The 17186-nt window shown below is 37.4% G+C and overlaps 2 protein-coding genes and 1 long non-coding RNA gene across 4 annotated transcripts; 2 read left to right on the forward strand and 1 right to left on the reverse strand.

Moving 5' to 3' along the window:
- Positions 1–172: 172 nt before the first annotated feature.
- On the forward strand, positions 173–8457 carry LOC125824030 (3-oxoacyl-[acyl-carrier-protein] reductase, chloroplastic-like). Its single transcript, XM_049503385.1, has 5 exons — positions 173–242; positions 410–540; positions 1292–1345; positions 8073–8153; positions 8370–8457. The coding sequence occupies exons 1-5, from the start codon at positions 173–175 to the stop codon at positions 8373–8375; spliced, it is 342 nt and encodes a 113-aa protein (XP_049359342.1). The 3' UTR covers positions 8376–8457.
- A 48-nt stretch (positions 8458–8505) lies between these two features.
- LOC125824200 (uncharacterized) lies at positions 8506–10013 on the forward strand. Its single transcript, XR_007442758.1, has 4 exons — positions 8506–8589; positions 8809–8980; positions 9123–9216; positions 9980–10013. It is a non-coding gene; the product is annotated as an uncharacterized LOC125824200 (long non-coding RNA).
- Positions 10014–10720: 707 nt separating this feature from the next.
- LOC125824162 (transcription factor GTE10-like) lies at positions 10721–17186 on the reverse strand. 2 transcript variants are annotated; one of them, XM_049503523.1, is made up of 10 exons: positions 15450–17186; positions 15297–15345; positions 15033–15179; positions 12192–12254; positions 12006–12071; positions 11801–11875; positions 11601–11716; positions 11429–11495; positions 11139–11269; positions 10721–11057 (listed from the first exon to the last, which is right to left on the reverse strand). In XM_049503523.1, the coding sequence occupies exons 1-10, from the start codon at positions 16785–16787 to the stop codon at positions 10767–10769; spliced, it is 2343 nt and encodes a 780-aa protein (XP_049359480.1). In that variant the 5' UTR covers positions 16788–17186; the 3' UTR covers positions 10721–10766. The 2 variants fall into 2 exon arrangements, with proteins under 2 accessions (XP_049359480.1, XP_049359479.1); XM_049503522.1 differs by having other exon boundaries at positions 12006–12069; positions 12181–12254.

Raw genomic sequence — 17186 nt, forward strand, 5'->3', positions numbered from 1 at the left:
AGGTTTAACATTACACCTACTAATTAATGATTCATAAGATTCTGTAAATAATTGTAACGTAATTAATTAACAAAGCCCCAAAATTAGCTTAGTTGTAAACAGAGGATTTTCCCTTGATTTCATCGGAGAATTTGCAAATTAAAACAACAGCCATTGATCTCATCTCCGTTCAATGGCTTCTCTCGCCTTCAATTCCGTCGCCACCACCAAATCCGGCGTCCGCCACCAACTGGCGCATCTCCGTCTTCTCTCTTATCCTTCAGTTTCCTTGAAATGCCGATGGTCATAGTCCTTTGCTCGTGCCTTTTCAGGTATATCACTTTACAATCCTTTCCTTTTATCATCCGCTGCTAAACTTGTAACTGTTTTCTGTGTGTGCTGGGGGATAACGAGGTAGTTATATGATCAGGTGTAAGAGCTCAGGTGGAGAGTACTGAGCAAGCTGGAGTTGATGTGGAAGCTCCTGTTGTGGTTATTACAGGAGCTTCTAGAGGAATTGGGAGGGCTGTTGCTTTAGCTTTGGGAAAAGCTGGTTGCAAGGTCATCCATTCAGATACTTTGTCTTTATTTAGTTAAAATAGCCTTATGGTTTGGATCATTGTTATCGATTAGATAATTGTTGACTGTTTGGCCTTCAATTCGTGAGTAAATTTGTCGATTTTGATAGATTAGGACTTTTTACTACCACAATGAAAAGGAAACTTATATTGCCTGGATGATAAGCTTTCTTTGATACGTCATGGTTTACTGGGAAACCCTGTGGTTTTCTTGTTCAACAGCATCAATTTTTATAAATAGAAATAATAAAGAGCAGTTTCATTTTTAAGATGCAGTGGTGGTTGCTTAAGTTGTATTTTTTGGACAATAGCTCAAAAAGGAAGTATTTGAAGTATCTATATTTGTTTTTGTGCCCCCAAATTCGCTTTTTGGCAGTGATATGAAGTAATCTGGAGTTCAACTTGGATAATTTCATGGTTATTGTTAACCCTTTGCTTGAATATCCTTTTTCTGGTCTATTTTTTCCACTGCTTTCACCTTTCAGTGAGACATTTTAACCCAGGGCCTAGCCAAGTTCACCATTTCGTCTCATTATTCGTCTTTGAAGGTGGTATAGGATGCTCTGAGTTCCAATATCCTTAGAAACTTTGAATAATGCTTTAGGCCTGAGCTGTATGTTATGTTATATGTTCTCTTTAAAGAATATGCTTTGAATCAAAATTTATGTTACATCATATGTATACCTGAGAAATCTCTCACATACTCTTTCAACCCACTTAATATTTGTTGTTAGGTCCTAGTGAAATATGCGAGATCTTCAAAGGGGGCAGAAGAAGTTTCCAAAGAGGTGTGTTTCTTTTCTCAGTCGAAATCTGGTGTGATTTTGTTATTTTACTAAATTCCTCCAATTCCATGTGATATATTTCCTTTTTGTGGTTGAAAGTTGAGACCATGGAACTGTATTTCTGACTTAAGAATGATGTTCGAAAGAGTATTCCAGCACTTCTTTCACCATTCCTAGTGCTGAATGGTTCATATTGAGGGTGGATTTTTTCTTCTTTTAGGGAGAAAACGAGTTGAGAGATCACATTAAACAAATGTCATCTGCTAGCAAAAATCAATTTTATAAGTTGGATCTCTACCACTCCCCAAAACGGGATGGGACGTGGCCAGCACCTGATACATGCAATTGGACTGAGCAAACTTTTTTTTTTTTTTTATAACCGTGGTGTGCAGCCCAGCTTGCACGCAACTCGACTAATTCCTTGGGATACTTGTCACCTTCCACCAACAATAGGTACCAAGTAACTTTGTCCATCAAGGTACCTGTTGTTGGTGGGAGGTATCTTGTAGAATTAGTCGAGGTGCATGCAAGCTGCTCCAGACACCACGGTTATCAAAAAGAAAAGTAGAGAATGTGTGGAATCCTAGCTCACACATGGACCGCCATACTTACCCAATACATGGCCCTAACATCATGAACACAATGTTGCCCGAGTATTGGAATACTCAGTATACATCATAGCCACGAAACTCATGGTGAGGCAAGAGTTATGCATAATAAAATATTGAGTGCAAGAAAAAGATAAATCAATTATGCAATTTAATTTATCAAAACATAAATGTATACATTTGAATCCACTCAAGCATTTAAAGTAGTCATAAATCTTTCATGGCAAGATTAGAATTGATCAATTTTAGCAACAATACACATTCTTCCACATGTGTTACAATGTTGCGATAATATAGCACAATCTTTCCATGTATGTTCCACTGGAATTATTACGATCATCAAAGTGTGACAAGCATTGTGTTAATTCGTAGTCTCAATGTCCATAACGTAGGAGTCTCATAACTATCGTGATGTAATGCATCGAGATACCACCTCGAAGTGTGACGTACCCTCCCCGCCAGATAGACTATATGAAATCAATGATGTAATGCATCGGAATATCATCGTAGAAGTCTGATGTACTCTCCTCGCTCGATAGGCTATATGTAATGCATCAAGGATCCAAGAAGTTCGATCTACTCTCCTGACCTGATAGGCTAAGTTGCTCAGACTCGGGTGCGGATATCCGATGTGGATGCGAATCCGACCCTCGGATTCGGCAAAATCTAAATTTTAAGATTCGGGGGTATGGATCCAGATATGGATACAGGTGTTGGGATTCGGCTAAAAATCCAAAATTATAAAATAGAGTTATAAAGATATACTAAATTATGATAGATTTTCTACATTTTCTCTCCCAAGACCACCAACTTCTTCTTTCAAGCTCTTTGGTTCTTCCCCTAAAAAAAGAAAAAGAAAGCCAATCAAGATCTTCCACCAACTCTCCTTACCAAAAGTTGGAACACAACCGCTTGAATTCTTAGCTTCTTTTTGTTTGGCTTGAAACATGACGCAAGGAATATTGACCAAGAGGAAAAGCTAAAAAAGAGATAGAAGGACTATAATATTAAAGGTATGTCATTGCTCATGTCTTTTGTTAAGAAGTTCCACATCGGTAGAGGGATGGGAATAAATGAGCAATTCACTATATATAAATATGAGAGTACAAAATATAGAGAGAAACAACCTCAACCAATTTACTTAGAATACATGAGAGGTTCACACAAGTAGTAACGTATCACTTGTGACCCACAAATTCTCCCCCTAACCTAAACTCTCAAAGCCCCTAGGACTACATTGTGAATGTTGATTAAGTTAGAAGGAACAAGTCTCTATTTATAGAGTCCTAAACCTTTTCCTACAAGAAAAGGACTAGCCACTCCTAAACCTTTTCCTAAAAGGAAAACCTATTTATGGTAAGAAACTTTGGACAAATAAAACCCAACAAATCTCCCCCTTGGCTTGAATTTCTGACAAAATAAATTTGTCCATCTTCTTCACATAATCTTTAACAACTTGCATCTCCTCTCCATAATCTCCTATGCAAAATCTATGTGTCTACACAAAGAACCTCTCTGAAATAATTTCTCCAACAAAAATCTTCATTACTGTCAAAAAGGTGCGACTAGAATTACACCCGCTAAGATGAACACCCAATTTTTAACCTGGTTCATTAATCGATTATCGAACCATTGAACCTGACTCCATCATTGAATCTGGCTCTGATACCATTTGTTAAATTAGGTCTTAGGCCTAACTCACACCCCAAAAGCTAGCTCAAAGGGAGGAGGATTGCCCAAGCCTTATAAGGAGCCCACCCATCTCATTAACCACCAATGTGAGACTTTTGTCATTCTTTAGCATCTTTAAATCTATTTTATCTTTTATCAAAATTTCAAATTTCCCCCAAATTCGTCCTTGAACTCTGGTCAAAGTATCCAATGTGGGCTGACAGAATCCCGCACGTATCCCGCACCTGCACCAGTCTCGAGTTGACACAGGTGCGGCAGCAAAAATGAAGAGTCCGCGCAACTTAGCTGATAAGCATAAATACATTGTCATTTTTTCAAAATCATGGCTTGTAGCTGAAACTCATTTTCTATAATGCATTAAGATCCAAGAAGTTACACTCCCGGCGAGATAGGTAATGCATAATTGTGATTATATATTCCATTTTATGTCATGACAATTTAGCCTAATATCCTTTCTTAATTAAGTAGCAATTTTCATATATTCAATGAATATCAAGAAAAAGGAGTACAATGCTATAATCGGAAATATGCCAAGAATCATATCAATACAAACACGTCATGAACAACATTGTAGATAGTATGATGTGCCACACAATACTGTAAAGATTGTATAAGAGCCATAGACACTTTTATATAATTCAAGACTTAACCATGTAGGTGCATTTATCAATACTAAGGCCTAAGTCCCAAAAATTCAAGGAAAAAAAATATTCTTCCATTGGAGATTGATTCTTGTGTTTTAACTCTAATCTATTTCTTAAATGTCTTATGGTGTGTAGTCGCTTTATTTTGAACTCAACGCGACACAATCCATATCCACCCATCAATATTAATCATCTCTTCTCCGAAAATGATAATTTTCATGATCCATTTCTAGGGTTCCTTCAATAACTCATTCCAGTTACAAATAGTACTCAAATCATCCTCTTAACCCAATACTTATACCCAATATCTATACTCTGAGGAAGGAAAGAGAATACTTCAGTAACACCATAAAGTTGGAATGTATTTGGGATCTAGTTTTCAAAGCATTTCTGGTAGGTGACTTAGAAATAGTAACATTAGCAGTGTATGGCTGCAGGAGTTCAGCTGTATAACACATAAAAAATTATGGTTAATCTTTTCAAAAAGCTTACTGTTATTTATTATTCTATTTTTGATAACTGAAATATCATTATGTAATTTTCCTAGATGGTAATTTATTAAAAAAAAAAGAAAAAAGTAACAACTGTTTGTGTAGACTGCACTTGGTCTCCTACCAACTCTTAGGGGTCGTTTGGTGTGAAGGATAACACCAAATAGTCCTGAGATTTAATTATAGTGTCACTTAATTTGTTGTTTGGTTGGCAAGTCTAGGATAACTTATCCCGGGATATATAATTAGTACTAGGGTAAGTTATGCCTCCCCTTGGGTGACAAAATAAGTAAATGACAAAAATATCTCTTTAAACCCTTTTTATATATCACTTTTCACATTCATGAAGGGTATTTTTGTAAACAAATAAATTCTTCTTAAAATTTATTATTTTGAATACAACAAACCAAACCCTCAATAAAAAATAATATTAGTATAACTAATCCCATCATAACTTGAATTCAAACCAAACGACTCCTTAAACTCTTCTCCATGTCTTGAAGCATCCACTTGACCTGTTCTTTCCATATAGTTCAAAAAAGGCGTCTCGCTTGCTATAATCTCTAGCATTCTCTTTGAGAGTGCCTAATAAATGTCAAATAAGGAGGATACCATTTCCCAAGGCTGTGAAGTTGCTCTACAATGTAACAGCAATTAATCGTCATCTTTCCCTCTCAACTTTGATTCTCTGAGAAAGGAGTTCTGTTTAATAGTGGTCTTCAATTCTCCATCTTAGAGTACAACTTATGGTAGCACTGGGTTATGTCTTCTCTAATCCCCTCTTCGCTGGAAGTTCATGGCCATCATTGATTCTTTCTTATACGATTGTATCCCCTGTAAACATTGGCCATTGTTATCTCCTTTTTTGCCAGGTGCTTGTGATCTTTATCTCAGAATCACTTCTTGTGCTACAAGTAACTTTCCCAGCTGACCTTTCAATTCTTCTCTTTGAATTTTATCAGCTTTTGATATTGTTTAATTAATATCTTTTCTACCCCCCCCCCCCCCCCTTTCCAATTCAAAGAGCAAATCTGACATGGTAATTTCCACTTATCACCAACTTGTGGCATGGTCTGTTCGCTACCTCTTTCATACAATTCTTGACCATCTTTTTGAAGTTCTCATGGTGTAGTCACATGTTTAAATCTGAAAGGAAACAGTACCTCATACATCAACAGCAACCTAGTATATTATTGGACTGTTATTTGATATCGATCTTGGCAGGGTTTGCTTACTTGAGCTCTATAATTTCTCCTCATTTCATGGATATCAACACCTTATCCATTAGGGAAGCATAGGAGATATCTGATCTGGTCCTGGTTGATGAAACCAGAGAATTCAATCAATACTATAGATGTTTCCTTAGCAAATTTCTTTGCTCCAATCCATATCTTAGTACAATAAGATCATCTGCTATCACCAAGGACATGATCATCTTTGTTGTGTCATGCAGTTGTCTTTTACCACTTTCTATCTATCTTCGTCTTACTTTGTCTTCTCCTCTGGTTGATTGACAGATCGGGCATGGGATGCAGCTAATAGTCCCATGGTCCAGCACCTTTTACTATTTCTCAGTTCCATTGTAAATTATAATCAGTTCTTCTGTCAATTTAGAATTTGGTATCTCTGAGTCGGTCTAAGAAATTGTTGCGTAGAAAATCATGCTATCTCCTCCATCTAAGTTACTTTTTTCTTTTCCATCTGTAATCAACCATAAAGTCCAATTTCATGTTGTAACTGAGAAATTCCTGTAATTAGATTGTCTTACTCACTTTCTCGAGTGTTCTCTGCTGTCCTGTATCCTATGATACTTTCAGCAAACATATTTCTCAAACCTCTGTCGTGTCTTTCACAATTTAATCATTGCTGCACACATCAGGTTTGAGTAAAAGCATCAGAATTGGGAAATTAGGGGCATTCATGTAAAAGTAACAGTTTCATTTAAATTAATTTTTATTCAATATAGCCTTAAAGGAGCTTTTTGATAGTAAGTTTCCAAAAAGGTTTCCAGGGAATTTTTGTTGTGTGGCAACTTTTGTGCTGTTTTCCTGCCAACAACTGAAAATGATGCCATATGTCACTTAGAACTATCCGAGATTTGTTAGGTTTAAAGTGAGAAAACTTCACTCAAATTTGAGTCCTTCCAACATGTTTTACCCACTGGTGTTCCTTGTATATAGTTTCATCTCCACAACTATGATATGAGCTCATGATAGGTTGGATAGCAAGTAAACATTGTTTGCTAGAAAGCATAAAACCAGAGTAGTAATACTTCTGAAATTGCAGAAATTTTAGTAGGAAATTCTTGTTTGAACTTTTTTAGGTCTTATGGCAAACACATCATATATACTTGGATTCCTTAAAAGGATACTATCAGTTATACATCTTCTGTAGTGAAGAGTAAGGTCTCCTATAACTCCAGAAACTGGTAAGCCATGGACAAAGTGAATCTGTTCTCTGTTTTTTCAGATAAAATTCAGAATTGTTGTCATGAGAAAATTGCTAGCAACTAATCTGATGTTCAATACCGAAACCAGTAGTGTTGTGAGAATTCCCTTTTGGAGCACTTGTACTGGTTACTCCCTTTTTAATGGATGGCCGAGTCCAAAGTCATGTGAAGATATCTGGTGACCAGTTAAGGCATGGTGCTTTGTTTAATTAGTGCAGCCAGAAGATTGGCTTGTTCTTGTATTTAGTAGCTGATGCTACTAAAGATTGCAGGACTAAGTTTTTTTTTGTGTGTAATGATAGTAATGGTTACTGCTTGTTTGACAAATGAAGAAAGCTTACCAGGAGTGTCAAATGACTCTAGTATCTTCAGTCCCAACCAGCCACCCACCCACCCACCCCAAATGCTATTATACTATGACTTAGGTTCTCCTTACCACATGAAAGTACCTTTCCTTACCAATTTGCCTTCAGAAAGAAAAAGATTGAATGTCATGCTCCTAAAATTGTCGGGGTTGCATTGGAATTAGGGAGAATAGATTAGCGTTGTTAGTGGTACATAATCAGGAATTAATTCAATCAACAAATTCCCCTTGCTTCCTGAGGTTGGATTGTTCTGTATTAGCTGATGCTTATCAAACTTTGCAAGGTTAAGTTTCTATTTCATGTGTAAAAACAGTAAAATAGTTAAATTTCCATTCCTATCATTTAAGTGATATTTAGAATGTTAAAGGCTATCTCATGGAGTACTTGTTACACCAGCAATCTGATAACAGCTATAAGGTTCATCAGTAGGCTGTTTGACATCTTCCCCTAAATTAATTTTAATTTCCTATTTTGTTGGCAGATTGAATCATGTGGTGGCCAAGCTATGACTTTTGGTGGTGATGTTTCAAAAGAAGAAGATGTAGAATCAATGATGACAACTGTAAGCAAACTCCTTTCCTGGTGAAATTTATTTTAAATGTATCTTACTGTAGTTGTTTCCAAATAATTTCACCTTATAAGGCTCATGTTTACAGGTGGTTGATCAATGGGGAACAGTTGATATCTTAATAAATAATGCAGGTCGACAACGGTCGTACTGTGTTGTGTTTAGTTTACTAGAATGACGGCTCAGTAGTTGTCGTGGTTTTCTTTCCAGGTGTAACACGTGATACTTTGTTGATGAGAATGAAGAAATCTCAGTGGCAGGAGGTTATTGATTTGAATCTTACTGGAGTATTCCTTTGCACACAGGTCTATACAGTTGCTGTGTTCTTAATTCGACCAGAACTTGAGTCTTCTTCAAAGAAAACATTTTTTCAGAGAGATCTTTTTCCTTGTTGCAGGCTGCTGCTAAAATTATGATGAAAAAAAAAAAGGTAAATGTTTAGCCCCTTCCTAGTGCAATTCATCAAAAAATGATATAGAGACGAGGCTAAATATTTAGCTAACTGCTGCATAAATTACTACCCGCAGTTTGATTGGTGCCTTTTCAGTCAATTTGAAGATGCGTTTATTTATATAAACCATCAATGCATTCTTTTATTGTTTCATGTACTCTAGAATTTTATCTAGTAGACTTCTCTAAATTTTTGTAGGGGAGAATAGTCAACATATCATCTGTTGTTGGTTTAGTTGGCAATGCTGGGCAAGCCAACTATAGTGCGGCAAAAGCAGGAGTGATTGGGTTAAACCAAAAGTGTCGCAAAAGAGTATGCCAGCAGGAATATAACTGTAAGTGCTCCTTAATCCAAATTATTATTCACTTGGGTGAGCCTTTTCTCTTTGATAAAAGCAACCTTGGGACATTGGAGTGTCAACTACAAAGGAATTAATTCTTCCCAACAAGGACAATCTACTGACTATTTATGACGTTTGACAAGTTATTTACCACAATCTTTGTTTTCATCAGGTTAATGCTGTGGCCCCTGGATTCATTGCATCAGATATGACTTCCAAGCTAAGTGAAGACGTTGAGAAGAAACTTTTGGCAAGCTTCCCATTAGGTCAGGGCTAATCTCCTTGACTATGATTGACAACTTTATCTAATATGTGGCACTCTCCTGCACATCAAATATGGAAACGTATAGAAATCAACATCGTAGACATCTGATAATGTGGCACCTGTGCGAGTATTGGAGATTTTTTGAAATGTTTCCAAAAATAATTCAAACATGTTTTTTGGAAGAAGCTCTTGCAAGTTGATAAACTCGCCAAAGGTTGTGCTTCAACTTGCAAGAATTTCTTGTTTTGACAGTTATTCCTCACCAAATAAACACTTCCTGGTAAAATTCCACTCTCTCGCAGATGCCACCAAAGAATCCCAAGTTGAACAAGAGTAATAATCCAATTCCCAGTATTTCTGTGCATTTATTGCAAAATCTTGATACATCCAAAATAGGATATTTTCTCTGCCTTGTACTTTCATCCAGCGTATAAAAAGTAAGTATTATTTCACTGTTTATTTACACAAACTGCCAGTAAAACGATTTTGGAGTCTTTTAAAAACTATTGTTATTTTGTTTGTTGATAAGTTGGGGCTTCATTGAGAACACTAACGAACTAAGATACTTAAATGATCAGATGAGAGTAGAAAGTTTGTTTTGTGATGCATAAATTTGCTCCTCTTCAAGTGTTAATTTAGTTATACAGAGTATATTTTCCGCATGTTGCTGGAAAGTGAACGATACATCATTTCTGATCATCACCAATGTCATCAATTTGTATTCTAGGCACTGCAAATATTGACAAATTTTGTTGTGATGACAGGACGATATGGCCAACCAGAAGAAGTTGCTGGATTGGTGGAATTCCTAGCACTAAGTCCTGCAGCCAGTTATATTACTGGACAGGTTCTTACTATTGATGGTGGAATGGTTATGTAGAAACTTTCAGCATTTCCAGTTGGTTTCCATGACTTGGATGGCACTGAAAAGGTTGATTAGCTATGTTGGTAGAGAAAACTCAGTAGCCTAATGAGCCGTTAGGGTTTTCATCATTATTTTTGTCCAACTGTTGCAAGCTGAATTCTGTTGGAATGGACGATATACATGTTCAGCACTACTTATAGGCTTTTAACAAATGTGAATTTTTTTTATGGCCACTTGTTTCAGGGTACTGGGGAAGATTCAGGCAATAGCAACGCTACACAACACTTGGGGACAGAAAAGCCAACGCACCTTTTAGCAACATTTTTTCCTTTTACTAAACAGGCAGCAATCTGGTACTAAACTATGTAACAAAACTGTTTTCACCTAACCTTTATCCACTCCCAAGCAGACAACCAACTTATACACGAGCAAAAGAATTTCAAATAAAAATATAAGATGACTGGCTATGTTGGCCAGACCCGCCAACCAGGACTCTTCTGAAGCATCCAAGCTGGGGGACACTTGCATCAACTTAAGAGACCCAAAGTCACTAGAAGGTCATGACTTATCTGTGTATCCCCCCTAAAAAAAAATTCCAGTCCACCCTGGGACGATAAAATGAGAGTTCAATTAAACCACCAAGCACCCTCATCAACTTGACGATCGGCCAAAGTATTAAAGAGATTTCAATCAATCTCTCCTTCCTCTGGATCATTCGATACGTCAGGGATGCTCTGTGGTTCAGCTTCTTCTTCCTCCTCTTCATCTTCATCTTCATCTTCTTCCTTCATATATAATCCAAGTTGCTCCAATGGATTACTAGTTGCCTTGAATTTGAAACTCCCAAGAACATTCTCAGAATGACCAGGACTAGTCTCCTCAATGAAGCTCTCTAGCTGTTCATCTGGAGCAGCTCTGAACAATTCCAGATCTTCCATAAATTGACTGTTCTCATTGATTTCAACAGTCTTCTCCATCTGCTAGCACATGATTTAAGAGTGTTATAAAGTGACAGTTAAAAAGATAATCTCAATAAATGTAACCCCATCTGTCTTTACCTTCTGGAGTGCCTGACGGGCAGCTTCTCTTTCAAGTTCTCGTTTCCTTTTGGCTTCTGCAGCAGCTTCTGCCTCAGCTCTTTTACGAGCCTCTTCGGCAGCCTTAGCTTCAGCTTGCAACCGAGCTTTCTCTGAGTAAGCAGATAAACAAATAAAGTGGTGGTTTTCAGAGATGCAACCAAGAAACAAACCCAAAGTGTTTTCTCTGAATAAACCGATAAACAAATAAAGAGGCGGTTTCAAAGATGTGATTGTGGACTTCCACACATGCAACAACAGAAAACACAAACCTTCTCGCCTTCGCCTTTCAAACTCCTCTCTCTCAAGCTTTAGCTTTTCTGGGTCCCGCACTTCACCCTAAAATTTTAAAAAGACTAGTTAAGCAAAACAATAGTACACCTGGATGAATGGATCTAAAAAATCTAACTTAACGCAAGCAACACCAGCTAAAGTTTGGCTGACCTTTTCAATGCTCTTCTCCTGAGCTTTTAGTATGATATCGGCAAAGCGACCTCTTAACAAAGCTGCACGGTAAAGCTTCTCAGGAGAGACTTGCCTCTCAGGTTCAGCACTTTCCTCTAAAAGGTTACAGTACATGATGAGTGAGATGATTGCTGCAAAACTAGTAGCAGACATTTTCTTCATCTATTACCATTGCTTACCCTCTCGATGATCATCGGGCTCAGCAAAATTGGAGTTCTGCTGAGAAGTCAGCACTGTTTGGCCAGCCAACGGATCTGTAGTACACAAACACTATATCAGCACATATACTGACCAATAAAGCTATTAAATCTTCCCACCACCCACAGATTTACAGAAAGAAAGCAGCAATGAAAATCATGTCATTTGATTCCACAGGTTGACAACCTGTAGTTTCTGGAAGGTCAAGCTCATCTTCCTGCTCCAATCTCGCCCCAGAAGCCGCTGTTGCCTGTGGAAGAACAAAATTATTTTAGACGGCAATAGAAGTCATCACTCAAAATAATAATAATCCAATAAGAGAACCAAATAACTTATAAAATCAGACGACAATATCCCACACCTTCTGAACAGTTAAGGCAACTGAATCTTTATCAGCATCCGATTCACCACCAGATGAGCTTCCAGAATCTGTACCTGAGAAAGAAAAGGAGATAACAATTTTAGCAAGTAAAGAAACATAGCACCTTAAGTTCACAGCAAATATGGCAGCAAAGAAAATATCAACTTTCCAACAGTCCAGACTTCTGACACAAGCACAACCATTCCCGACAAATAAGAATTGCAGAACTTTCAACTCAATGCAAGCCTCCTAATACAAGCAAGTTAAAAGGGCTAATCAACCTAATTCTCTCAATTAATACGGGTATTTAAAAAAATCTCGCCGATTGCTGGACAGAGTAACTTTTTTTTGGATAAGCAAATCTTAGACAAGTAACACATCTCACTTGTTAATACTATGCTATATCCTCCCAAAAAAAGAGGAAAATGTGGAAACAAGCAAATAACGAGCAACTGGCAATAGAGTTAGAATATGACACAGGTACTATCCAGCAACGTACACGTCTGAGCACATAAACAAATTTGTTACCATAGGAAGTACATACACAACAATTTCAGAATAGAAGATCCAGAAACAATGTTTAGAATCTAGGAGGCCAAAGCACAAATAAAGCATGATTAAAAACCAAGCAATGGTATTATTGCCAATGGAAGTATGAGGTGGGAGATTCAAGGGTCGGGCTTTCATTGCCAAAGAAGAACAGAAAGCACAGTGAAAAATTGCAAGGTTGTCAGAGTAAAGAAGAAAGTTATTTTTTCACATTAATTCCTTTTTCAGCTTTTAAAAGAAGTCACTTCCAAGCAAGCAAACCATAATGTATTAACTTCTGAAAAGTGCCTATTGAGTATTGAAAGACGATATACTTCGACTCCAAGTTCTACAGCCAAAAAAAATCACTCACTACCAATCTCTTTATAAATCTACATCTGCCAAGTTGTGGCACAATAAATTTTGAAGACAGAAAGCTATCAAACATCCAACTTTTTTTTTGATAATAAGCTATCAAACATCCAACTTCTAACAAACACTTTATATCCATAGTAATTGACAGTTCAAAAAGTTATGGCAGATAATTAGCCAATACTGCTAATGTGATTCAAAGACCAACAAGCCTCACTGTCATTCATATAACATGCTAACGAGCTCTAACTTACTATAATGTCAGACATATAATTATATCTAGTTCAGCCAAACTTATGTAACAGGGAGACACCGAAATCCCCTCCCCCGCCCAGCAAAAAGACAGAAAAAAACAAGAAGAAATAATCCATACCTAATTCATACCAAAATAATATCAAGATAACAGTTTCTAATTTCCTAGCCCACGGGAAAAAATCACAAGAAGTTTCAATTACCTATTCAGGAAAAATCCTACATTTTCCCTGGCCGACAATCATGACTGGAGCAAGGTGCTTCAGTCTCAAATTGTCAAAAGTGAACGCCCAGTTCTATTTCTATTTCACAAAAAGGTTTGACAACACAAAAGAGCTAGCAGGAGCACAAAGTTTCTAAACTTCACATGGGAATTACTCAAGTGGTAGAGTTCAAAACTCATGAGCAAGATGTAAAACAAACTTTTTTCCAGAACTTGAAATACGTTACTTCCCCAAACGAGAGAGAGCAAACCAGGTTTTTCTCTTCATGTTTATTTCTTTTTATTCTTTCTCATTTGTGTTACAACACCTTAATTAAATTCTAATCCAGAATTGTGAAAATATCCTACAAATAGATATGTTGTTTCTACCAAATGCTGCTATAAGCAAAAAGAGATCAACTTCCTTTCAAGTAAAGCCAATATAAGCATGTATTTGATGAGTTTTTAATAAAGAAATTAACATCCTAATCTTCTTTAGGTTGTTCATTTTCCCACCAAAAGTTCCTGCCACGGCATCAGCCCATCCTCGAATTCCTGCGGACATTTTGAGCCTTATCTTGGATATTTGATTATCCTAGACAAATCAACCTTCTTTCCGATACCCTAAGTACTACAGAACGTTAAAAAAAACAAGGGAAACAGGAACTGCAAAGTGATAAGGATGGAATCTACGCAGGTAGCCTTTTCTTGTTAAGAAAATGGAGGAAGGTATTCTCAGCTTAGCAATTGTGAAGGCACTCCTAAATAGCAGCTACAGAGAAATACATATTTGATACAGACCATACAGTGGGGAAACATGATCAATAAATTGGAGCTTGAGACAATTTCTGAAAATAGTTCTGAATTATCTTTTAAAATGTCAAGAGTAGAATGGTATCAATGGTGTCGGTGTTCATATGGAGGCAATGCTAGGTTTGATGATGGTGGAAGAGCAGGATAGGGTCTATTATGTTGCTGCTAACATAATTATATGCACAAACAGATCAGTATGTAGGCATCGAGAACAACTCTAGACCATTAGTATCTACACCAAATTAAGGTGGGAGGCAATTGTAAGATATTACAGTGGTTGTAGATCTGTCATCAAGCCAATTAGAAACACGGGCATGTAGGGTCTGATAACCAGTTTGAAATCTAATCGTCTTGAGTTTTTAACATACATAACCAGATAAGAGCATCTGAATTTCAAACCCCTAAACCGACCCATGGAAAAAGTTCTAGTTGAAGAAATGAATTGATTAGGGGATATCAGGTATACTACACATGCAAAGTGCTACTGAAAATGCACAAACAAGTAAAAACAACAAGGTAATAGGAGAAGACTTCTCTTCTCGGATGTCCCATTATGCAATGAGACAGTGAGCATGTATATGGATAAAAGGAACAAGTAATTTTTTTATTATTTACCATGAGTAAATTTATAATAAGCATGCAAGAGAAAGGCCAAGTAAGGTAAGACATTCTTAATAGCACCAACCACTAGATGAAGAGCCAGAATCACTACTCGAACTACTGCATTTATTGCTCCTGCGAGCTCTATCCTTCTCTATCTCCACAGGAGGGAAGCTTGAAACAGGTGGATCATTCCCACCGATATCCACTTCCTCATCTGCCAGATCATTTCCTGTATAAAGAACGGAAACACAGAAAAAAGAAAAAAGGAATTAGAAACTAGAAACTTCAACAACCACACTATATAAACTCAAAGCTCGAATTTTCCACATCTACTGATCAAACTCACCTTTGCATGGCTGCATGGATGAATTACTGAATCCAGACTCATTGTGAAGCTGTAGAACAGCAAAGAGTATGACATCAGAATTTGCTTACAAAGAGAACTAATGTTACATACCATATGAAGTAACACACTAGGCATCCACATGCTGATATTTACCTCCATCTCACAGGGTTCACCTTTAGCCTGATTTTTCTGTTTCTCCAGTAGATAATCATCCAAAAGCTTCCGTAGCTCGTACAAGATATCGTCATGAAGAACATCAAGATCAATCTCGATCTCATCTTCACTGACTTGACTTCCGTTGGAGCTTTTTTCTTTCAAGAAATCAATTATATTTTCAGGTAATTCAGTCAGTAAATCTTCAAGCTCGGCAGTGAGTTTATGTTTTTCAACATCACTCATGACTCGCTTTACAGGTTCTGGTTTAACCCTGTTCTCCAATGGAGCAATTTTCTTCTTCTTTGAAGGCGGTATTGCTGGAGGAGTATCAGTCTCAGTTTCTATAATAACACTCGACTTAGAAGGTAAAGGTTCCTCTTGAATAACAGGTATCTTTTTTTCTATTGGTTTCCACCTAACCTCAAAAAATTTATTAAGTGTTTGAGCCATGATATGAACATCATTTCCTGGCGGATTGTATGTCATTGCATTTTTAAAAGTGAGCCGCACATCATCAGCAAACTGCAAAGGGCTCGAATATTCTCCCGAATGCAACTTTGACCTGATGGTCCCTAGGTCCATTGGTTGCTTAATAACAGTGAAGTAGTCGGGGATTTTTAACTTTACGACATCAACTGGATGATTGAAGACCCAACCATGCTGATGTGACATCAGTCTGCTTAGCACTGTCTCGCACTGTTTCATAAACATGACCATGCTTGTATCTGCGGGTATGGCCTGTTGCATCGTCTTAGGCCGCTTAGCTCCGGGACCCTTAGTAAGAGGCCCATTTCTCCCTGGGGCAGCCTTTTTCTTCCCAGGAGGAACCACTGCTTCAGCCATATATCGCTGAGATATCTCCGATCCTGATCTTCTCTGCCCGTTGGTGCAATTTTGAATATCGCTAGCAGGTGAAAGAACCCCAATATTAGAGCCGACAGAAGCAATTTTCTTCTGCAGTCCTCTGACTAGTTCAAGTTCATTCTTCAACCTAATTCCCAACACTTTTTTCTCAGAGCATGACATATTGGACAACGACATTACTTGAATAGGTGCACCAAATTGGTCATGACCATCAGCATTCAAACAAATGGATTTTCTTTTAGGTGCACAAGAGTCCTCTGATGCAGTCCTTTCAGTATCAACCCGTCCGGAGCTCCCAAAACCTTCGGATTCTGCCATTGTCTCAACAGCATTACGATAATCGGGCACCATCCCAGGCAAGTAACCTTTAAAACCCTTGCGTGATTTTCCCATCATATCACCTGAATCCTTTTTAAAGAACTTCCTCGATTCTCTCTGTCCAATGTAATCTATTGGAACAGTAGGTGCCATGAGAATACCTCCCCAATTCTGTACATATCAGATATTTCTTTTCAACATTTAATCCGCTCAAATTACACTATACCTTGCTAGGTCAACAACAATTATCTATCAAATAGACCTCGCCAGGTCAACAATTATCAAAGATATCAATAGCACCAGCATAACAACTTCCACCGTTCCTCTCAATGCAGAGTTCAATCAATTCGTCGTTTTTCCCCTTCGTTCAATCTATTAGATTTTCCGTTAAAACTCAATCAAAAAAGTCTGATTTATTCTGGACTATGAATTCAACAAACAAATTGTGGAAGAAGTAAAAGAATAACAGATTTATACAAACCCTAACCTCCAATCAAATTATCTTCAATCAGAAACAAACCCTAGATCAAAAAAGATCCTACCTTTATAACC

This window comes from Solanum verrucosum, unplaced genomic scaffold (assembly GCF_900185275.1).
Source record: "Solanum verrucosum unplaced genomic scaffold, falcon-dt-bn FXZP01000088.1, whole genome shotgun sequence".
In the NCBI taxonomy this organism is placed as follows: Eukaryota; Viridiplantae; Streptophyta; class Magnoliopsida; order Solanales; family Solanaceae; genus Solanum; species Solanum verrucosum.